Here is a 22106-nt window from a genome sequence, read left to right on the forward strand (position 1 = left end):
TCTTTTATTTGTGAACGTAATAATCCTTAATTGTATCTTTTTTTACATCACATGTTTATAAAGGTCTGCTCTTAATCAGCGTGCTGTGCATCACTACTAAAATTGAGATGCAGGGTCTGCCTTACAATATCACATTAAGTTAGCAAACAAAAATAAATTGTGGAAACAAAAAGAGTAACCGAATGTGCTTTCCTTAATCAGCTTGATCAACAGCATTTTTCTGGGTGACTTCAAATCACCACTGATAAAACAAAAAATACAAGTTCCGATCACTTCTATCCTCATGCATACTTCGTATTAGCCTCATACATTTTGCTCAATTCCAGCACCACTTTGGACCTACAAGTCACAAGAGAAAGACCAAGATTAATATTGCATCCTGGAAGACTGGTCATACCATTACTTCATACTATTCTCCACTTATTGAATGATCTGACCACTAGAAAGACCAGAGACTCAAGTTCTTAATAAGAAATGTTGACATTGATGCTCACATGCTTCCATCAGACCTGCACAAGTACTTAAATCCACATAACAGCTCCCAGTGCAGGTGATTAATAGAATTGATTATAAATAAAACATGGTAGGGCAATGGAAATATGTGCTCTCAAAATTATAGTGGGGCAAAAAATAAAGTGCTGATTGAGTAGGGTAAAAGCTCTCAGGACATCCAAACAAATTTGGTGCTAAAACCCCTTGTTCTGGGGGATACTTCTAACAGCAGAATCTTCACTTTTAGAATATCCCCAGGTGCCAAAGGTGATCTGGAGAATACTTCAGCAATGCTCCAGCATGACCGTAGGTTGGTGCCATGTGGCTCCATGGTAACTCTGTAAGGCACCAGAAGTGATGGAGCAGATTGTCATATAAGCATTACCCTTGCCTGCTGACATCAGTTTCTTTCCTTTTTTTCTGCACAATCGTTTGAAGTTGATTTTTTTAGAATATTTTTTATTAAGTCATAAATAATCATATTACATACCTCATTGGCAATCCAATGGACACATTTAACTTTATACAATCATTATCATCATCAGCAAAAAAAAAATGGTGAAGCTGATGAGCAGGTGAAAGGAAAAATATGAGTCCAGAAGTTCATGTCAATGATAACATACTAACAAATAAATACAGGAGGGACAAGCAGAAATACTACATCCAAAGGAAAAATACGTACATGCCATCTGCCCAAAAACTACAAATATTACAAGCATTAATAGACATCAGTGTACAGGTCCCTATGAAATTGTGCCCATATTCTGTCAAACCTCCTAAGGGACCGAGCACTCCTTACTCTGTCCAGAGCATGTTCTGAATCATGTATGTGGCGGCTAGTTGCCCACCACTTGGTAGCGCGCTGGGAACTACTGAGACCCAAGATCTAGCAATACAGAGTCTGACTGATACTGTAAGTATAGACAGCAGCTGTCTCAGCCTAATATCGAACTCCATTCTATATCCCAACATTATTTTCATTTGAATTAATTGGAGTTAATATCCTAAACTTGCCATAGCTAATTGACGCACCTCCTCCCAGAATACCTTAAGTGCAGGGCTTGTGTATAACATATGCAGGATATCTGCTGCTTGACATCTCACTTGGGCAGCTAGTTTTGTCTGGGTAAAAGTTCGGACCCCACCTCATACGTTTGTTTGGCGTGTATTAAAACATACAAACTGTCTTAAATTGATGCAGTTTTAAATTAACAAAATTAACAACACCCTCAACTGTCTCTAAAGCTCAATATAGTTCTGATGGTAACATCTCCTGAGAGAGCACTTTGCTCCATTTAGCTGCTGAGTGCAGGCTTTCTTCACTTCTGTGCACACAAAACCCTTGGTAGTTAGTGGTAAACAGTAATTCTGTAGTAGGGGATCTCTGTGTATAGTCATAATGTAGTGAATAGTCCCGCCCATGTGCGTGGACCCCGGAGCAATCGAAAATAATCTCTAAAAGTGTCGAAAAAATGCAGAACTGCACAGACACTTAAGAGAGAATTTAAAGACAGATAATGCAGCCTATAAAAGGCTACACTGTCCAGTACTTCAACTAGAAATTCCACCACAAAACAGCAAAGCCTGTACAGATTTCCCTTGCTTTAACAGCAAACACCCTCTGGAATGATAGAGAGGAGAACCTGGACAGACAAGCCCCATAGGCTGCCATTATGTGGCTCAGAACAGGATACTGTGCCTTTAAGAGAACCTTCCAGAACTTCACAGTATCCCAGAATGCACTGCAGGTCCCATTTACTTTCAGTTCTTTTTTCCGGCTCCTGCAAGCAGGGCCCTGGAGCATTGAGCTCTCCCTTTTTAAGGGTTTATTGGTGATTTTTCACTTTTTTGTTCAAGTTAAGTGCTTTTAAGTACTTTGGTGTTGTTCTTCTTGGTATTTTGCTCCTTTGGAAGTCAAATATGCCTGCATTATTTGACAAATGCCCGGAGTGCTCCAGGAAGAAGGCAAAATCAGATTCCCATGAGGTGTGTATCCTCTGCCTTCCCTCTTCCCACATCCCAGAGGAGTGTGAGATTTGTTAAGGCTTCTCTGGCAGGACCCTGAAGGAAAGACAGAAGATCAGGCTTCAGGGCCTCGAGGAAAGAAGACTGAAGGCGCAAGGTGGGTCTGGAGGGGCTTATTCTGCCCATGCTGAGGCCTCTGGGGGGCTCCCCAGGGGTAGGAAGACCAGCAAACGTTCCCATTCTCCGTCTGGGTCGGTTGCTCTGACCACGACGTCGAGAGGGATGACTACGGTCTGTTCCCCGTCTCCCCAGGGCTCTGGGTCGAAGCGACGTCGACGGTCGACGTCGAGGGAATTGCACAGACCGCCGTCGAAGTCTCCTTTGACGATTTTGTCGTCATCATCGTCGGCGTCGTCGTCGAGTGATCAACGTCGAAGGGCCCAGCGTCGGCGCTCGCCGTCGAAGCGACACCGCCGTTCGCCGACGAAGAAGAGGAAACAATCGTCGTCGAGGGGATCCTAGTCGTCGAGTCCGCCGTCGAGGCGGAAGAGGTCGCCGTCGAGGCGGAAAAGGTCGCCGTCGAGGTGGAAGAGGTCGCCGTCGAGGCGGTCGAGGTCACCGTCGAGGCACAAGAGGTCGTCGTCGAGGCGCAAGAGGTCGTCGTCGAGACGCAAGAAGTCGTCGTCGAGACGGTCGAGGTCGCCGTCGAGCCATGGAAGACGGTCGACGCCGAGGAAAGGGCGCTCGACGTCGAGGGGCCTGCGTTCGCCGTCTGGTCACCGTTCTTCGACGTCGAGGAAGCGTGGTGAGAGGCCTGATGCTGTGGGAGGCTCGCCAAAGTCCAGGTCTGGAAAGGAAGGCGGATCACCGGGTGGTGTATACTCCATCACAGAAGCATGTTACGCCTCCGCCTCCGTTGCCAAGGGGCCTCCCTCCGAGGGCTCCGACCCCTCCTCCCTTGCCTCCGCTGCTTCCACCTGTACCTCGTCCTCAGGGGCCTGATAGGCCGCCCCCGGTTCCTCCGAGGTCGGTCTCGTTGCCCAGGCTTCCGACCCCTCCGAAGGGTACTCCTAAGCCGCATGCCCCGTCCAAGCCCAGGACTCCCGCCCCGGGGAAACCGGCGGAGCGTCCCAGGCCTAGGAAATCGCGGTCGCGCTCCGGACGGAGAGGAAGATCAAGGAGTCGACACTGGTCCTCCACTAGATCTAGGCATCGCCATAGGAGGCGAGGATCCAGGTCCCGTACGGACTCCTCCAGGACTCGCTCATATTCGCCAACCCTATCGGATTCCCCGGAGACAAGGGTGTCTCCGGTGGACGACATCAGCACGTTCCAGGAGGTTCTCCTGAGGGGGGCTACGAAATTGGGTATCACGGTGACGGCTCCTACACCTATGACGTCCGTGATATTCGAGACACTTCACAAGAAGCATCTGTCTCGCCCTTTGCTGCCTTTGGTGCCAGGGTTGGTTGAACCTGCGGAGGAGCTGTTCCTTACGCCTGCGGTGGTGAAGGCCGCTCCCTCCCGACTTCTGAAGAAGTACAGAGCACCGGATTCGGACCCGGCCTTCCTGCGGATGGACCCAGTACCCGACTCCGTTATAGTGACGGCGGCCAGGAAGTTACATTCTACCTCCCCGTCCTCCACCGTGCCGCCTGATAAAGAAAGCCGTTGGATTGATTCGGCTGGAAAGAAGGCTTGTGGGACTTCTTCCACGACCATGAAAGCCTCCAGCGATTCGGCATTGCTGGGGCGGTACGGCCGCGCACTGTGGGATTCCCTTGAACAGTTCTCGGACCTTCTGCCACGTGACAAGAGGGAGGACTTCCAAGAAATACTTAAGGAAGGGATGCTGGTTTCAAACCAGGTCATCAGCGCGGCGGCGGCTATCTCGCTGTTGGCGGCCCATGGTTACTGTCACGGGATCAACCAGCGCCGCCATGCTTGGCTCAGGCTCACGTCACTCAAGGCGGAGGCCCAGCAGCGGGTGGCCAATCTGCCCTTTTCCGGAGAAACACTGTTCGGAAAACATGCCGATGATGAGATGGCCCGCATGAAGGCGGAGGCGGAGACCCTGACGGCTGTGGGCTTGGAAAAGCCCAAAGAAAAGAAGTCCTACCGCCCTTTCCAGAGACGGTTCGGTGCACAGGGAAAAGGACGAGGGCAGTCTTCGGGACAACAGCAGCAGCAACAACAGCAGCAGTTCCGGAGACCCTTCCAAAAACGCCAGAGGGGTAGAGGTGGACAGCAGTCCTCTACAGCTAACAAAGGCCCGGCCGGGTCTCGACCCTGAGGGGTTACTTCCCCTTCATCCGTTACCCGCTCCGGTGGGGGGAAGCGTTCAATTTTTTCTGGCAGAGTGGAGAAAAATTACTCAGGACAAGTGGGTGCTGAATATTGTTTGCAATGGATACAGTCTTCGGTTCACCAGCCCTCCTCCATCGATTCCTCCGGTCAGCTCGCAGTATCAACTGCGCGAGCTCCAGGCGGAGGCCGATATCCTGTTAAGGAAAAGGGCGATAGAAGACGTACCTCTGTCTCAAAGAGGAAGAGGTCTGTACTCCCGGTTCTTTCTGGTCCGCAAGAAGGACAAGAACGAGTTCAGGCCCATTCTGGACTTGCGAGAGGCAAACAAGTGGATTCGCAGAGAAAAGTTTTGCATGCTGTCGTTGCATCAGATTTATCCTCAGTTGCAACAGGGAGACTGGCTATGTGCAATAGACCTACAGGATGCGTACTTCCATGTGCCCATTGCACACAAACACAGGAAGTTCCTGCGATTTCAAGTCGGCACCAATCACTATCAGTACACGGTACTTCCATTCGGGCTGAAGTCTGCGCCCAGAACATTCTCGAAGTGCATGGCAGTGGTAGCTGCACACCTGAGGAAGAACAAGGTGTTTGTTTACCCGTACCTGGACGATTGGTTGATCAAGGCCTCCTCCTTCTCGGAAGCTCAAGCACACTTCCAGAAGACGTGCGTTCTATTGAACAAGCTGGGGTTGCACATCAACATGTCCAAGTCTGTCCCGACTCCGGTCCAGTGCATTCAGTACTTGGGAGCCACCATCGATACGATGTCAGCAAGCGTGTCTCCTTCGGAGGAGCGAAGATTATCGCTCCTTCGGAAGGCTCAGGCTCTTATGACCACTCCATCTACGACAGTGAGGACGGTGTCTTCTCTACTGGGATCGATGGCCTCTTGTATCTTCCTGACGCCACATGCGCGGCTGCACATGAGACCGCTGCAGGAGTGCTTGGAGGATCAGTGGGACCAGAGGAGAGGATCTTGGGACGACAAGATACGACTGTCTCTGCATGCTCTTCAGTCTCTGAAGTGGTGGTGTTCAGCGGAGAATCTCCTCAGAGGGGTTCCCTTCCACAAGGACATTCCCACTCAGACTATCGTGACGGATGATTCTCTCCAGGGATGGGGAGCGCACTCCGGAGACTTACAGATTCAAGGGACGTGGTCCCCGACGGAGTCCACGTACCACATCAATTTCCTGGAACTCAGAGCTGTTTACTTGGCACTGAAGGCTTTTCACCCGTCCTTCCAGACCAACTCTCTGCTTGTACAGACGGACAATACCACCACGATGTATTACCTCAACAAGCAGGGGGGCTCGAGATCACGCACCCTGTCGCAGGAGGCGCAGGCGATCTGGCACTGGCTTCTGGCCCGAGGACTGACGATAACGGCCACCCATCTGCCAGGTGTGCAGAATGTTCAGGCGGACGCACTGAGCAGACTGATTCAGGAAAACCACGAATGGGTCATAAACGACAAAGTACTAGGAGAAGTCTTCGCAAGGTGGGGAACTCCAGACGTAGATCTGTTCGCCACCGCAGAAAACAGCAAATGCCGAGACTTCGCCTCCAGGTACTACCAGCCGGGGACGCTGGGGAATGCGTTATGGATCAACTGGTCGAACAGCTTTCTGTACGCTTTTCCACCCATTCCCCTGATTCCGACGGTTCTCATCAAGCTGTCCCAGTCCAGGGCGCGGATGATACTGATTGCCCCGGAATGGCCCAGACAGTGGTGGTTCACGGACCTGCTTCACCGGTCTCTCCTTCCTCACATGAAGCTGCCGTGCAAGCCGGACCTTCTCACGAAGTTCGGGGGGCGGATGTTGCACCCCAACCTCTCGTCTTTGAGTTTGGCGGCATGGCTCCTGAGATAGTGCAATATGGCCATCTGAATCCCCCAGAAGATTGCATGGACATACTGAAGGAGGCTAAGCGACCTTCCACTAGAACTTCTTATGCTTACAAGTGGTAGAGGTTTTGCATCTGGTGCAAGTCCAAGAACTATGACCCTACGACATGCAAGGAGGATGTCATCCTTCCATATCTACTACATCTGGCGCAGTCTGGCCTTAATGTCCATTCCATTAAGGTTCATCTGGCTGCTTTGACTGCCTACAGGAAATGCCCTTCACAGACTTCCTTCTTCCAGATCCCTGTGATCAAAGATTTTTTGGAAGGCTTGAAGAAAGTATTCCCCCCTGTCAGGCTTCCTTCGCCTTCCTGGGAATTGAATGTGGTGCTGTCCAGATTGATGAAGGAGCCTTTTGAACCTATTCATAAGGCTTCGTTGCAGCACCTGTCCTGGAAGGCGGCGTTCCTCGTGGCCATTACATCGGCCCGCAGGGTGAGTGAAATTCAGGCGTTGTGTTGCCAAGAACCTTATACTGTATTTCATGCTGCTAAGGTTGTTATGTGTACTCACCCTAAATTTCTTCCCAAGGTTATTTCTGATTTTCATGTCAACCAGACTATAACTTTGCCTACATTTTTTCAGAATCCTTCATCTCCAGCGGAAAGGTCTTTACATTCCCTGGATGTTAGGAGGGTGTTGAAATTTTATCTGGATAAAACCAAAGATATTCGTAGGTCGGACCAATTGTTTATCAGTTATGGATCAGTCAGGACGGGTCTTGTTACCTCTAAACAGTCCATCTCGAGGTGGATTGTGTCCTGCATACAATTGTGTTACCAAAAGGCTAATAAGACCTTAGGGGGCAAACCTAAGGCTCATTCCACCAGGGGCAAAGCTGCCACGACGGCTTTGCTTCGTAATGTTCCCATTGCAGAGATCTGCAAGGCGGCCACTTGGAAGTCGGTCCATACCTTTGCTAAGCATTACTGCCTGGACACTGATGCCAGGGCAGACGCTCAGGTTGGGCAGGCTTCGCTGCGTAATCTGTTCGCACCATAGTGGTGTTATTTCTCGTTTCTCCACCGCCGCTTTGGTGTGGGGATGGGCTTGCCATTCTATTCACTAGATTATGACTATACACAGAGATCCCCTACTACAGAAGGAGTAGTTTCTGTCCTGTAACTCCAGTTCTGTAGTAGGGGTATCTCTGTTATAGTCATAAGCGCCCGCCCTCCTCCCCGGTGGAGAGAGATATTCATGTACGGAATGCTACAGGTCTGGCGTGTTACGCCTTCAAAAAGAACTGAAAGTAAATGGGACCTGCAGTGCATTCTGGGATACTGTGAAGTTCTGGAAGGTTCTCTTAAAGGCACAGTATCCTGTTCTGAGCCACATAATGGCAGCCTATGGGGCTTGTCTGTCCAGGTTCTCCTCTCTATCATTCCAGAGGGTGTTTGCTGTTAAAGCAAGGGAAATCTTTACAGGCTTTGCTGTTTTGTGGATTTTGTGGTGGAATTTCTAGTTGAAGTACTGGACAGTGTAACCTTTTATAGGCTGCATTATCTGTCTTTAAATTCTCTCTGTGTCTGTGCAGTTCTGCATTTTTTCGACACTTTAAGAGATTATTTTTGATTGCTCCGGGGTCACATGGGCGGGACTATTCACTAGATTATGACTATAACAGAGATACCCCTACTACAGAACTGGAGTTACAGGACAGAAACTACTCCTTCTGAAACATCAGCCCAGATTGTATGCCCCCTGAAAACTAGAATTCCATAAGCACTTAACATTTAGAAGCTTTCAGAGTCAGTGGAGGAATAAACTCTCTCAAATTAGCTGACCTGTGTCGGCAGTAGACCAAAACGCTGGTAGAGGAGACATTAGTAGTAAGGGTCAAAGCCAGAGATTTTTCCTCAGAGAAGTTATAAAGGAAAGGTACTATCTGTTGATCCCCACCGCTCCTCCTGCATTTTTACATATGCAGTTAAGTGAGTTAATCTTGTATATGTGGGGTGTTCCAAGTACTATAACCAGAGATGAGGTGTCCTTGAATCAGGTGTCCCTAATAAAGAATAGATCTAAATTTGGTCCAAGAATTAAATTGGCTATTTCAATACAAATTTGAGTAAGAGATATAACATTCAAGAGTGCAGTTTGGAAAATATGAATACCTGTGCCGTAATGGCATTACCTCTGACTGCAAGCAAAAGTGCTTTTTAAATGCCTGAATTTTGCAGAGACTTGAGGCACACTGGTGGTGATACAATTTTATTAGAGACTTTTAAGCGCAGATTCCTCATCTTAGAATATTCTCCAGGCATCAGATTGGATCCTGAAAATCTTACGCTGTACCTCTGCGCTCCAGTAGGTGGCATTGGTTGGCTCCGCATCGGCTATGTCAGAAGTGACATAGCTGTGCCCAAATAAGTGCCATTCCACTGCACTGATATCAATTCCTTTCTTTCAACAACATATATCTGGAGAGCTACCTCGGTCTCTTTTTGACCAATTCTTCAGACTTTTTGTCTGCTATTTTTTAGCTTTGCTTCCAGTTTTCTAAGCCTTGTGGGGAATGTCACAAACAAATGTGTGTGTCGGATCCCCTCTTGATCTCCTCTTTCTGGGGTTGGGGCACTACCCAAAGTATGTTGTGTGCAATCGATGCACCCCAAGGTGGTTCTGGAGTGTGCAATGAAGCTCCTAGTGGTGCGACAAAAGGAGGCCCTCCTCCTTTCTCAGTCCCTTTCCTGAGGTCAATCTCGGGGCCAATACAGAAGCATTCCTGTGGACTATTGTTTTCCCGATCCAAGCCTTCCTCCTCCAAGTCGGGTAAGTAGAAGAAACACGAGAAAAAGAAATCATAATGTTCTTCCGCATCCCCAACCAAACAGTGTGCTTTGAGGCCTCTCTCCTGCACCCCTCCTGCGAAGCCTGTGTCAGGTCCCGCTCCACTCTTCCCCGAGTCCCCTGGAGCAGGACCGATGCCTACCCTGTTGAAGTAATTCAATGATGCCATGCACTCCGTCTCTGAGCCACAGACTCTCTCTGGGGTGCAGTTGGGTTTCACAGAACCGCGGGGTGCCCCATCTGGGTTACTGATGGCGGATTTGATACAGTCACCAGGCTGGCTGTCTGGATCCGCTCTTGCATCCGGCTTGATGCCACCATGGGTGACCCCTGATGGCCCTGCTGGATGAAGAACCCATCCACATCCCCTACTCTGCAATGGCGCTTCCCCGATGCCACTCGACACCTCATCCGTCCATGCCCTAACGACCTCTGGACTCCCCGCCCCTAGACAGGCCCATTATTCCTTACAGGAGGAGATGAGGAAGAGGGGTATGGCCCTTTTTGAGGAAAACATGGGAGTGCTTTTTCCCCTGGGTCCTGTTTCAGTAAAGGGCACATCTTTTGTTAATGTGCAGGGCAGCAGAGGACCTTGACCTACAACTGCCTGCCATCAAGGTCAAAAGAAATGTCTTGATAGCAGTGTTGCTCCCCGGCGCAAGCTTGGCTGAGTCCTTCCTCTTCTTTAATGAGGCCCTCATCGGCCTTGGTTAAACCTTGCATGGGTGCTCCTGTGCATTGCATGCTTGCTCATCCCCATGGCTCTGAACCCAATAGACCCAGCCTTCCTCTCCAAACATACTTCCCATGAGAACCTGGTAGTGCGGACCTCTACAGCCAAAATCAACCCTAATTTGTTACCTTCCACCCCACTGGACAGGGAATACAAGAACCTGGATACCTTTGTTAAGATAACTTTCTCTTGCACCAGCTTGGCCTTGTGATCCATGAACACCGCACACCTCTTGGGCAGATATTCATGTGCCGTATGGAACTCTGTTGCGCAGCTGTTTACCGAAGAGGGTTGCCCCATCCTCAACCAAGCCCTGATGTACGTTCAGAATGAGCAAAGTTCACAATTAGGTGTAGACTGGACACCACAAACTCCCTAGGCAATGCCATGGCCTCTAATGTGGTACTCCGCTGGCATGGCTGGTTGCACTGGGTTTTCGGGGATGTTAAAGCTTATCTCATCGACATGGTATTCAATGACTTTGGCTTGTTTGTCAACAAAGCTGATACGGCGCTATGTCCTTTATGTTGTTTTTGGTTGTGTGTTATGTACAATGCAGTCTAACTTTGCATTATAAGGTGTAGAGTCTCATTTGTGGTGTATTCATTGTGTTATTGTATGAGTGTGCTGCACATACGCTTTACAATTGCCTCTGATGATAAGCCTGAGTGCTCTGCGCTAAGCTACCAGAGGGTGAGCACAGAATCTCTTCGGTGTGGAACTTACTTGCCCTGACTAGAGCGGTGGGTTCTGCCTGGGTAGGTGCATACCCTAGCCAACCAGAAACCCCATTTCTAACACCTGCCCAAGTCATCCTAGTGGCTCTGGTTTGCGCATGGAGAGTATGGTATCCCAGACCCATGAGCATCTGTCCACCGGTCAGGCTGTCTCTTCTGGCGGATCTTCTCTCGCAGCAACAGGACATGGTCATACACTAGAACCTTCACACTTTCTAACTTAATGGCTGGAAAGGAGCGGCACCAGTTGAGGGATTTTGATCTTCCTCCCAGAGATCTGTGATGTCATCTTGGCAGTCAGGCTTCCCTCCACTCAGACATTCTATGCTTGCTTCTGGGTTGAGTTTGTGGATTGATGTTCCTCATGCCATGAGGACCCCCTTTCTTCTCCACTGTTGGAGGTATTGCTGTTTGTTTTATTGATAGCCTTGCGTGGGCACTGTTAAGATTTACATTTCGGCTATTTCAGCTTTCCTGCAGCTGTGGGAACAACCCACCCTGTTCAAGTCACCAGTTGTGACTCAGGTTTTGAAAGATTTACAATATTTATTTGTTCCTGCCCCTTTCGTGGTGGCTCAATAAGGGAAATCCACCTAGTCCTTACCTACCTCATGTGTTCTTCCTTTGAGCCCTTGCACAGCTGCTTACTGCTACAATTAACAATCAAGACCGTTTTCCTAGTGGCCAGTACATAATCCAGGAGGGTCGGCCAACCTCAGACTCTTTCAATTCACCCTCTGTACACCACCTTTTCTCCAGACAAACTGGTCCTTCGTACGCGTTCCTCTTTCACTCTGACCCTTCCTTCATGTTGGCCAGAACATCAGGTTGCTTACCTTTTTTGCTCCACCTCATCCTTCTAAAGAGGGCACTTGTTATGGTGGAGACTCTGTCTAACAGTAGATTTCTCACTGACCCACCCTTGTTCCCCCGTTCTGCAAACTGGGCGTGTCACCTAAACGATCCCATTAGATACTGCACTCTGGTCAAACTTTGTTTTTCACTTGGCTCCACGTTTTTGATGTGGAAATAGCTATGAAAGAAACTGATGTTAACGCACCGGAGTGGCCCCTATGTGTGCACCGCGATGTTACTTCTGAAGCGAACAACAATGACGCTGTGTCGACTGATGCCACCTACCGGTGTGGAGGTACTGCTCAAGATTTGCCACGTCCAGTCTGACACTTGGGGAATATTCCAAGGTGAAGAATCTGTGGTTAGCTTGAGTTTCTACCAGAAAAAGAGTACCAAAGGTAAGCAACTTGTTCTACAGGTAGGTACCCTGACAAAGAATTTAATTGTGGAAATAAACAAGGCATGTAGCAAAGGGCTGAATGCAGAATTTAAAATACAAATATAAACTATAGGCCAGATTTGGGTGACCATCTCACTCAAGGTCATTATGAACCATGTCTCCAGTCCTGACATTTTCACCGGCAAATTATTGATTTTAAGTGTGGCAGTCTGAGATGAGCAAGTACTGGTTCTTGGCCTACTGGGAAAGCGTAAGAGGCTACCAAAAGTTAAATGTCTACTTGTACCTTTGTGTGAATTTCTTTTGTATTGATATGTCACATTGTTAAATTGTGTAGGTACAAGGTGTTATGTAATTTCTTTAAGTCGCTTGTACTTACGATAACATATGTAGTACTTCACGAAACGTTCACATAATCTTGGAGCCTCAGTCCATGACATACGTAGGTAGGTACCTTATTTAAACATATGCGGGACACCTTTTTATGATACTAATATAAGAGACCACTGGCTTTTTTAAGACAATTTGATCCAAAATTACGACATTCCCTTTAAATTAAATTTAGATTAGGGATCTTCCTGACAGAAGAATGCAGCACAAAGTGGGGTTCTTTTCCCACAACCTGCAGCTTACATTCTCCAGCAGTGTGAAGAAAGTCCAGCTAATAGATTTGGCGGGCCTTTTCTACCATGACAGCTGGGTGATTAAGTGCAGCAGGTAGTTGTGCCTGTTCAGTACCTAGCACCAGCAACAAGTTGTGCTGTATATTCTGCTTCTCTGTGGCCAACTAAGTAAGGATCAGGAAGATGTGAGTACTCCTGACCTGTTGACTGATGAACCACCACTTACATTGTTGTTATTGGTAACACTTCATGACTTCTTCTTAAGCCAGATGCAAATTAGTTGCTGAGTTCTTGACACACTACATCTGTATCACAGTATTAATAATGTGCTCGGCCCTGCCTTATCAACTTCAGGTAGGGGGTTGTCTACTACAAACATACACTTGTCTTCCGGGCTACTTGACATAAACACAGCTCTACACTCACCATGGGCCTGGGGTCTTAGCTTTTATTCTTGTTTTATTTTGATGAAGTCCTAAACCAGGTTGTGATTGTTTTTGATCACGGTAAGAAGGTGGCTATGACTGGGAGTCTGTAAGATACAGAACCAAATGTGAGTAAACCTTTCAATTTCTCTGGAGACCTCCTGTTCCTTGGGACTAATCAATACTTGGCAATGTTTGTTTTGAAAGGCTGTTTCACAAACTTGTTTATGCATAAACAGGTTTACAATGTCCCACAGTATTTCTTGTATGAGGCATGAGATTGTGGCAATTTACAGTTGATTCAAAATGCAGCCTTATCTTGTGTAAGTTTAAAGAAAGGTTAGCTTTAATGCAAGTGATGTTCAGCCTTGATCTTAAGTCGCTTGTTTTATTTGAAATAGGGTGGCGTTGACCAGAAGCTGCCTTTAGTCGTGTCCAGAATTACCCCAGGATCACCTGTGAGTACAAACCACTGCATGAAATAATTTGGAGTTGTGATCCCTTTGGTTTATATCCATTCACGACAACATGTTTTTTAATAAACTACTGACACATTGATTTGAAATATTCTCATAAATTGTGCAAAACATGTTTTATTCACCCTAAGGTGTGACTATTTGACATGTACATTTAATCAGGCCAGCTTCCTTTTTTGATATCCAGAAACATCTTTAGTTATAGGATAATAGCGTACACAGACAATTTGTTTGGCTTGACAAGTGTTGTGCTCAGTGAAAATAATATATCGGTGATAGCTGCTTGCACCACTGTACCCTGCTCTTCACCACTGTGATTTAGCATTTTTTACTATTGATATTTTGAAAGTAAGTGTTCAACTTCAACATTTGTTTTTTTGTGGCTGGAAATTTGACTTGTATCAAGTTTATTTATTACATAGAGAAGGGGTCTTAAAATGCATCCCAAAACCACTGAAATATTTTTTTACTGTGCAAATAAAGTTTCCTGTGGCGTATTCTAAATCATTGTTTCATTCTGCTCCCATGGTTCATAGCCACTGTACTGGTTGAATATAATAACTTGAAAACAAAGGCAAATAAAGTATGTTTAAAAATCAACTAAAACCAAATAAAATATGAGCCAGTGTAGAAGAATCATTTTATCATTTAAGAAACAAATACATTTACCAGTATTGGTTTTAATAAATTACATTAGATCCCCCAACTGCCACCCTAAAGTAATCACCAATCTTAATCTACGAAGGGCGTTTCTTATTGATGTATTTGTATAAAGTGTCGTAGGTTTGTGAGCCCAGTGCCCTAAAGTCAGCACTTCTGACTGTTGAAGAAGCTCAATCTACGCACAACTAGATGGGGTGGGAGGTAAAGAATCAAAAATAAATTAATGCTTTGTTATGCTAGATCATTTTCGATAATAAAACCTTCATGAATGTCTATATGACAAGTTTTAGAAAGCTTGGACATGTCAAATTTCATTAATTGAATTTAAAAAAATGAACACTGAGGGGGTCATTAGTATGGCGAGCAGATCGCCATTTTCTACCCTCCTACCACTTCCCCCGACATATTACGATGGCTGAGGGGACCCCGCCAGACGGAAAGACCGTCCGCCGGTTTTCCGGCGGTCAGATATGCGACCGGGCGGAAAAGGGCTACAATATCGTGGCGGTGTCTGCAAGACATCGCCATCCGTATTAGGATGCCCAGTGGTGCAGGGCTTTCCATGGAGGAGAATCCTCCATGAGAAGTCAGGCAGAGTTTACTTTTGGGGGTCCGTTGGGGGACCCCAGAGGTTGGGGGTGGGGGGTGCACTTGGGGGGTACCGATCGTAACCCCTCCATTTGCATGCCCAAGGTGGCAGGTACCGCATGATGTCTGCCTTGTTGTGCATGCAAATGCATAACATGCAAATTGTGCATTGCGGCGGGTACGGCTGACAGCACCGCCCGCCACAATGCATTATATGCAGGATGCGACCGCCAGGGTGGCGGTCGCATCCTAATTTGCACAGCTGGACCGCCGCACCCCTCGCGGGCTCTCTCGTATACCGTTGCAGTGTAATGATCCACTCAGTTCTGATAACTTTTACCATTACAATATTAGAAGGAACAAAGCTTTTTTCCACAACCATACCGCGGAAAACTTTAAACGTCCTGACTTTAAAATTTCCCAACCATAGATCACCATGGGCATACTTTACCTGTTATTGCATTTATCAATGCATCATTAGGGAAGGCCCCTTATAAATTATCGAAATGAGAGGGAGCTGCCAAGTTGGTAGTTGTCAACCACCAAGAATATGAGGTCTATTTTTGCCATGGAGATCATTTTTTGTCTGTAATAACATTAGACTTTTAATAAATAATGTTTTCTTTAAGCCCTATTGAAATTTGGTCTAGTATGATACAATCATTGGCAAACAAAAAGAGCCAGTGTTACTGACAACTTACAGTTTTAGGTGAAACTGAATGGGCCGCTATTGGAAGCAAATTGTCTAAAAACAGACAAAACAATATGGGGGCCAACAGGCAGCCCTGTTTAAACCATTTCTAATTGGAATTTTGCCTGTTAATCTTTCATTTTATGAGACTTCTACTTGTGCCTAATTATCTGAATGAAGCAGGTGTGTAATTGACAGGAACTCAGGAGGAATAACATGAGTCTCTAATTTAGACCCAAATTGAGATGTACAGCATTAGAAGCAGCCTTGAAGTCTACAAAACAGCTATTTAGAGTCCACTTAGCTATACTGCACCTCTGAGACGTGTCCTAAAGGATAAAGCATGGCTCCATTGTAGCTTGACCAAGATGGAATCCAGATTATTCCTTAGGGACCAGGCATTTATATCTAGAGCAATCGTTAAAGCTTCCCAGAACAAATTTAGAGAATTTATTTGGACCATATCCAGTAAAATGGTAGGATGCTGAATCTTTTCTATTGCCTTTTTTTTATTGGTTTAATCAACTTTCCCTTCCAGGAGAGCGTAAATATCTTATTCTGGATGATCCATCAAATGATTGGAGATGATGGGCTCATCATTTGGCATTTCTTTCTTAAGTGCATGCCGTAATACAACTTAGGCCATCTGCTCTAGAAAGATTGATAAGCTTGATTGCATTAGCAAGTGCTTCTACAATTACTGACATCGAGACTATAAGTAAACATCTGCCTGGGGGCACTAAGGTTCCATAGAATGATAGAAGATAATTAAACCATAAAACATACGATATATCACACGCCAAAGATCGATAGAATGTAAGCATGCCTATATTTATTAAAAACAAAAATAGTTAAGGATTGCCTAACTGGATTATATTTAACATCCCTTCCCCGGTTTTATGGCAGAAACTAATTTTTCTTTTCCTTTATAATTCTAATATATGTCTGTTTTTTCCTTTGAGTATCTTATGTTTAGATCACTTTTCACTATTATTAATGTCACTGGCTGTATTTTTACTGTGTTGTATGCATTCTTCCATACCCATCAATCCTGCACAAACACCACCCAGCTCCCCACTAGCTCACACTCACAGAAACCAGCGAAACCCTCAAACAGACCAAACCACACAACATGCCACACGCATGTGCATTCTTTTCAACACCTGCTTGCTCAGTAAACACGATTCAGAAAAGGGGGTGGTGATGAACAGAGTGCCTGAATTAAGCAGACCACTCTTAGCCAGTCCAAAGATCAGGGCTTGATCCATCACCGTTTTTTTAGCTCACTGCACCATCCCAGCTCAGAACTTGGCTATATGCAAATTAGTCTGTTCCTGTCCCAGTGCATGATGGGAACAGGGCAAACCAAACTACCAAGCCAATTCTTGTACTGGGAAGGAAACAAGCTTCCGGGGACCGGTTTCTGCCATTTCAGGCGTCGTCGGCCCGGCTTGCTTGAATCCTGATGGTGCAATGAGCAAGGGACTCACATCTGAGTATACCCTTCCACGCTTATGGTGGACAAAATGATTCAGAAAAGGGGGTGGTGATGAACAGAGTGCCTGAATTAAGCAGACCACTCTTAGCCAGTCCAAAGATCAGGGCTTGATCCATCACCGTTTTTAAGCTCACTGCACCATCCCAGCTCAGAACTTGGCTATATGCAAATTAGTCTGTTCCTGTCCCAGTGCATGATGGGAACAGGGCAAACCAAACTACCAAGCCAATTCTTGTACTGGGAAGGAAACAAGTTTCCGGGGACCGGTTTCTGCCATTTCAGGCGTCGTCGGCCCGGCTTGCTTGAATCCTGATGGTGCAATGAGCAAGGGACTCACATCTGAGTATACCCTTCCACGCTTATGGTGGACAAAATGATTCAGAAAAGGGGGTGGTGATGAACAGAGTGTCTGAATTAAGCAGACCACTCTTAGCCAGTCCAAAGATCAGGGCTTGATCCATCACCGTTTTTTAGCTCACTGCACCATCCCAGCTCAGAACTTGGCTATATGCAAATTAGTCTGTTCCTGTCCCAGTGCATGATGGGAACAGGGCAAACCAAACTACCAAGCCAATTCTTGTACTGGGAAGGAAACAAGCTTCCGGGTACCGGTTTCTGCCATTTCAGGCATCGTCGGCCCGGCTTGCTTGAATCCTGATGGTGCAATGAGCAAGGGACTCACATCTGAGTATACCCTTCCACGCTTATGGTGGACAAAATGATTCAGAAAAGGGGGTGGTGATGAACAGAGTGCCTGAATTAAGCAGACCACTCTTAGCCAGTCCAAAGATCAGGGCTTGATCCATCACCGTTTTTTAGCTCACTGCACCATCCCAGCTCAGAACTTGGCTATATGCAAATTAGTCTGTTCCTGTCCCAGTGCATGATGGGAACAGGGCAAACCAAACTACCAAGCCAATTCTTGTACTGGGAAGGAAACAAGTTTCCGGGGACCGGTTTCTGCCATTTCATGCGTCGTCGGCCCGGCTTGCTTGAATCCTGATGGTGCAATGAGCAAGGGACTCACATCTGAGTATACCCTTCCACGCTTATGGTGGACAAAATGATTCAGAAAAGGGGGTGGTGATGAACAGAGTGCCTGAATTAAGCAGACCACTCTTAGCCAGTCCAAAGATCAGGGCTTGATCCATCACCGTTTTTTAGCTCACTGCACCATCCCAGCTCAGAACTTGGCTATATGCAAATTAGTCTGTTCCTGTCCCAGTGCATGATGGGAACAGGGCAAACCAAACTACCAAGCCAATTCTTGTACTTGGAAGGAAACAAGCTTCCGGGTACCGGTTTCTGCCATTTCAGGCATCGTCGGCCCGGCTTGCTTGAATCCTGATGGTGCAATGAGCAAGGGACTCACATCTGAGTATACCCTTCCACGCTTATGGTGGACAAAATGATTCAGAAAAGGGGGTGGTGATGAACAGAGTGCCTGAATTAAGCAGACCACTCTTAGCCAGTCCAAAGATCAGGGCTTGATCCATCACCGTTTTTTAGCTCACTGCACCATCCCAGCTCAGAACTTGGCTATATGCAAATTAGTCTGTTCCTGTCCCAGTGCATGATGGGAACAGGGCAAACCAAACTACCAAGCCAATTCTTGTACTGGGAAGGAAACAAGCTTCCGGGGACCGGTTTCTGCCATTTCAGGCGTCGTCGGCCCGGCTTGCTTGAATCCTGATGGTGCAATGAGCAAGGGACTCACATCTGAGTATACCCTTCCACGCTTATGGTGGACAAAATGATTCAGAAAAGGGGGTGGTGATGAACAGAGTGCCTGAATTAAGCAGACCACTCTTAGCCAGTCCAAAGATCAGGGCTTGATCCATCACCGTTTTTTAGCTCACTGCACCATCCCAGCTCAGAACTTGGCTATATGCAAATTAGTCTGTTCCTGTCCCAGTGCATGATGGGAACAGGGCAAACCAAACTACCAAGCCAATTCTTGTACTGGGAAGGAAACAAGCTTCCGGGGACCGGTTTCTGCCATTTCAGGCATCGTCGGCCCGGCTTGCTTGAATCCTGATGGTGCAATGAGCAAGGGACTCACATCTGAGTATACCCTTCCACGCTTATGGTGGACAAAATGATTCAGAAAAGGGGGTGGTGATGAACAGAGTGCCTGAATTAAGCAGACCACTCTTAGCCAGTCCAAAGATCAGGGCTTGATCCATCACCGTTTTTTAGCTCACTGCACCATCCCAGCTCAGAACTTGGCTATATGCAAATTAGTCTGTTCCTGTCCCAGTGCACGATGGGAACAGGGCAAACCAAACTACCAAGCCAATTCTTGTACTGGGAAGGAAACAAGCTTCCGGGGACCGGTTTCTGCCATTTCAGGCGTCGTCGGCCCGGCTTACTTGAATCCTGATGGTGCAATGAGCAAGGGACTCACATCTGAGTATACCTTTCCACGCTTATGGTGGACAAAATGATTCAGAAGAGGGGGTGGTGATGAACAGAGTGCCTGAATTAAGCAGACCACTCTTAGCCAGTCCAAAGATCAGGGCTTGATCCATCACCGTTTTTTAGCTCACTGCACCATCCCAGCTCAGAACTTGGCTATATGCAAATTAGTCTGTTCCTGTCCCAGTGCATGATGGGAACAGGGCAAACCAAACTACCAAGCCAATTCTTGTACTGGGAAGGAAACACGCTTCCGGGGACCGGTTTCTGCCATTTCAGGCGTCGTCGGCCCGGCTTGCTTGAATCCTGATGGTGCAATGAGCAAGGGACTCACATCTGAGTATACCCTTCCACGCTTATGGTGGACAAAATGATTCAGAAAAGGGGGTGGTGATGAACAGAGTGCCTGAATTAAGCAGACCACTCTTAGCCAGTCCAAAGATCAGGGCTTGATCCATCCCCGTTTTTTAGCTCACTGCACCATCCCAGCTCAGAACTTGGCTATATGCAAATTAGTCTGTTCCTGTCCCAGTGCATGATGGGAACAGGGCAAACCAAACTACCAAGCCAATTCTTGTACTGGGAAGGAAACAAGCTTCCGGGGACCGGTTTCTGCCATTTCAGGCGTCGTCGGCCCGGCTTGCTTGAATCCTGATGGTGCAATGAGCAAGGGACTCACATATGAGTATACCCTTCCACGCTTATGGTGGACAAAATGATTCAGAAAAGGGGGTGGTGATGAACAGAGTGCCTGAATTAAGCAGACCACTCTTAGCCAGTCCAAAGATCAGGGCTTGATCCATCACCGTTTTTTAGCTCACTGCACCATCCCAGCTCAGAACTTGGCTATATGCAAATTAGTCTGTTCCTGTCCCAGTGCATGATGGGAACAGGGCAAACCAAACTACCAAGCCAATTCTTGTACTGGGAAGGAAACAAGCTTCCGGGGACCGGTTTCTGCCATTTCAGGCGTCGTCGGCCCGGCTTGCTTGAATCCTGATGGTGCAATGAGCAAGGGACTCACATCTGAGTATACCCTTCCACGCTTATGGTGGACAAAATGATTCAGAATAGGGGGTGGTGATGAACGGAGTGCCTGAATTAAGCAGACCACTCTTAGCCAGTCCAAAGATCAGGGCTTGATCCATCACCGTTTTTTAGCTCACTGCACCATCCCAGCTCAGAACTTGGCTATATGCAAATTAGTCTGTTCCTGTCCCAGTGCATGATGGGAACAGGGCAAACGAAACTACCAAGCCAATTCTTATACTGGGAAGGAAACAAGCTTCCGGGGACCGGTTTCTGCCATTTCAGGCGTCGTCGGCCCGGCTTGCTTGAATCCTGAACACATGTAAACACAGCACAGAGATATTGGACTTATTGCACAACCGTGATCCGGACCTGCTGTTCCTCACAGAAACAAGGCTTATCTCTGCCTCTACAGCGGACATCACTGCAGCCAACCCCACTGGCTACAAAATCACCAGGCAAGACAGTCAGCACAAGCCAGGAGGTGGAGTTGCCATCATATTCAAAGATAATCATGAGGATGATCCACTTCAGGGGCCCCATCTGACCTTTACCCCTACCACTCCTTCAAAAATGGACTCCAAGCAATCATCGAAGCACTAACACCCATCTTGAACTCCTCTGTTGATTCGACTATATTCCTGGACACCTAGAAACATGCCACCGTCATGCCCCTGTTCCAGAAACTATCCGCTGACGCAGACATGGTTTCCAACTACAGACCCATCGCCCTCCTACCATACCCAACAAAGGCCTTAGAAAAACTAATCAACCACCAGCTCCTCATGCAGTTCCGATTCAGGCCCAACCACAGTACAGAACCACCACTCATCACTGCCACAGACAACAGCCACATGATCCTTGATAGAGGAGACATGGCAGTCCCCAAACTTCTGGACCTCTCTGCAGAATTTGACACTGTCTCACACTCCAACCTCAGGCATCTGCTCAAGATTGGCATCCAAGGACTTGCTCTGAGCTGGATCTGCTCCTTCTTAATGAATAGAACACAAGCTGTCAGTCTTGCACCTTACTCCTCGAAACCCCCAAACTCATCTGAGTGCATCAAGGTTTATTGCTCAGCCCCACCCTCTTAAAGCATACTTGATCCCTTTGGTAGGCATCATCCGCACCTTCAACATAAACATTCTCCCCTATGCTGACAACATTCAACTCATACTCTCTCTCACGAACAAGACCCCCAACAAAAGAAATAAGTTAACCGCCTGCATGACTGAGGTCGCTAACTGGATGAAAACCAACTGTCTCAAGCTCAACACCAACAAGATAGAAGTAGTGGTCTTCTGTGAGAACACCTCACCATGGGACTCCAACTGGTAGCCGGCTGAACTCCGACTCATACCCAGCACCCATGCCAGAAATCTCAGAATAGTCAACAGAAAACTGGACATGACTGCACAAGTCAACGCTGTCACTGCATCCTTCTTCCAGACCCTGAAGATGCTGAGGAAAAAAATCAAATGGCTCCCAAGCAACA

General features: G+C 47.2%; 1 protein-coding gene across 6 annotated transcripts in view; it reads left to right on the top strand.

Annotated features, from left to right (window-relative positions):
- PTPN3 (protein tyrosine phosphatase non-receptor type 3) overlaps positions 1 to 22106 on the top strand; it is a 1880479-nt gene that overhangs the window by 1385687 nt on the left and 472686 nt on the right. For all 6 annotated transcript variants that reach the window (XM_078687727.1, XM_078687724.1, XM_078687726.1 and 3 more), the window contains one exon: positions 13647 to 13703. In XM_078687727.1, coding sequence (XP_078543853.1) covers positions 13647 to 13703 — 57 coding nt within the window. The remainder of the gene's footprint in view (positions 1 to 13646; positions 13704 to 22106) is intronic.

This window comes from Lissotriton helveticus, chromosome 4_1 (genome assembly GCF_964261635.1).
Source record: "Lissotriton helveticus chromosome 4_1, aLisHel1.1, whole genome shotgun sequence".
Lineage (NCBI taxonomy): Eukaryota > Metazoa > Chordata > Amphibia > Caudata > Salamandridae > Lissotriton > Lissotriton helveticus.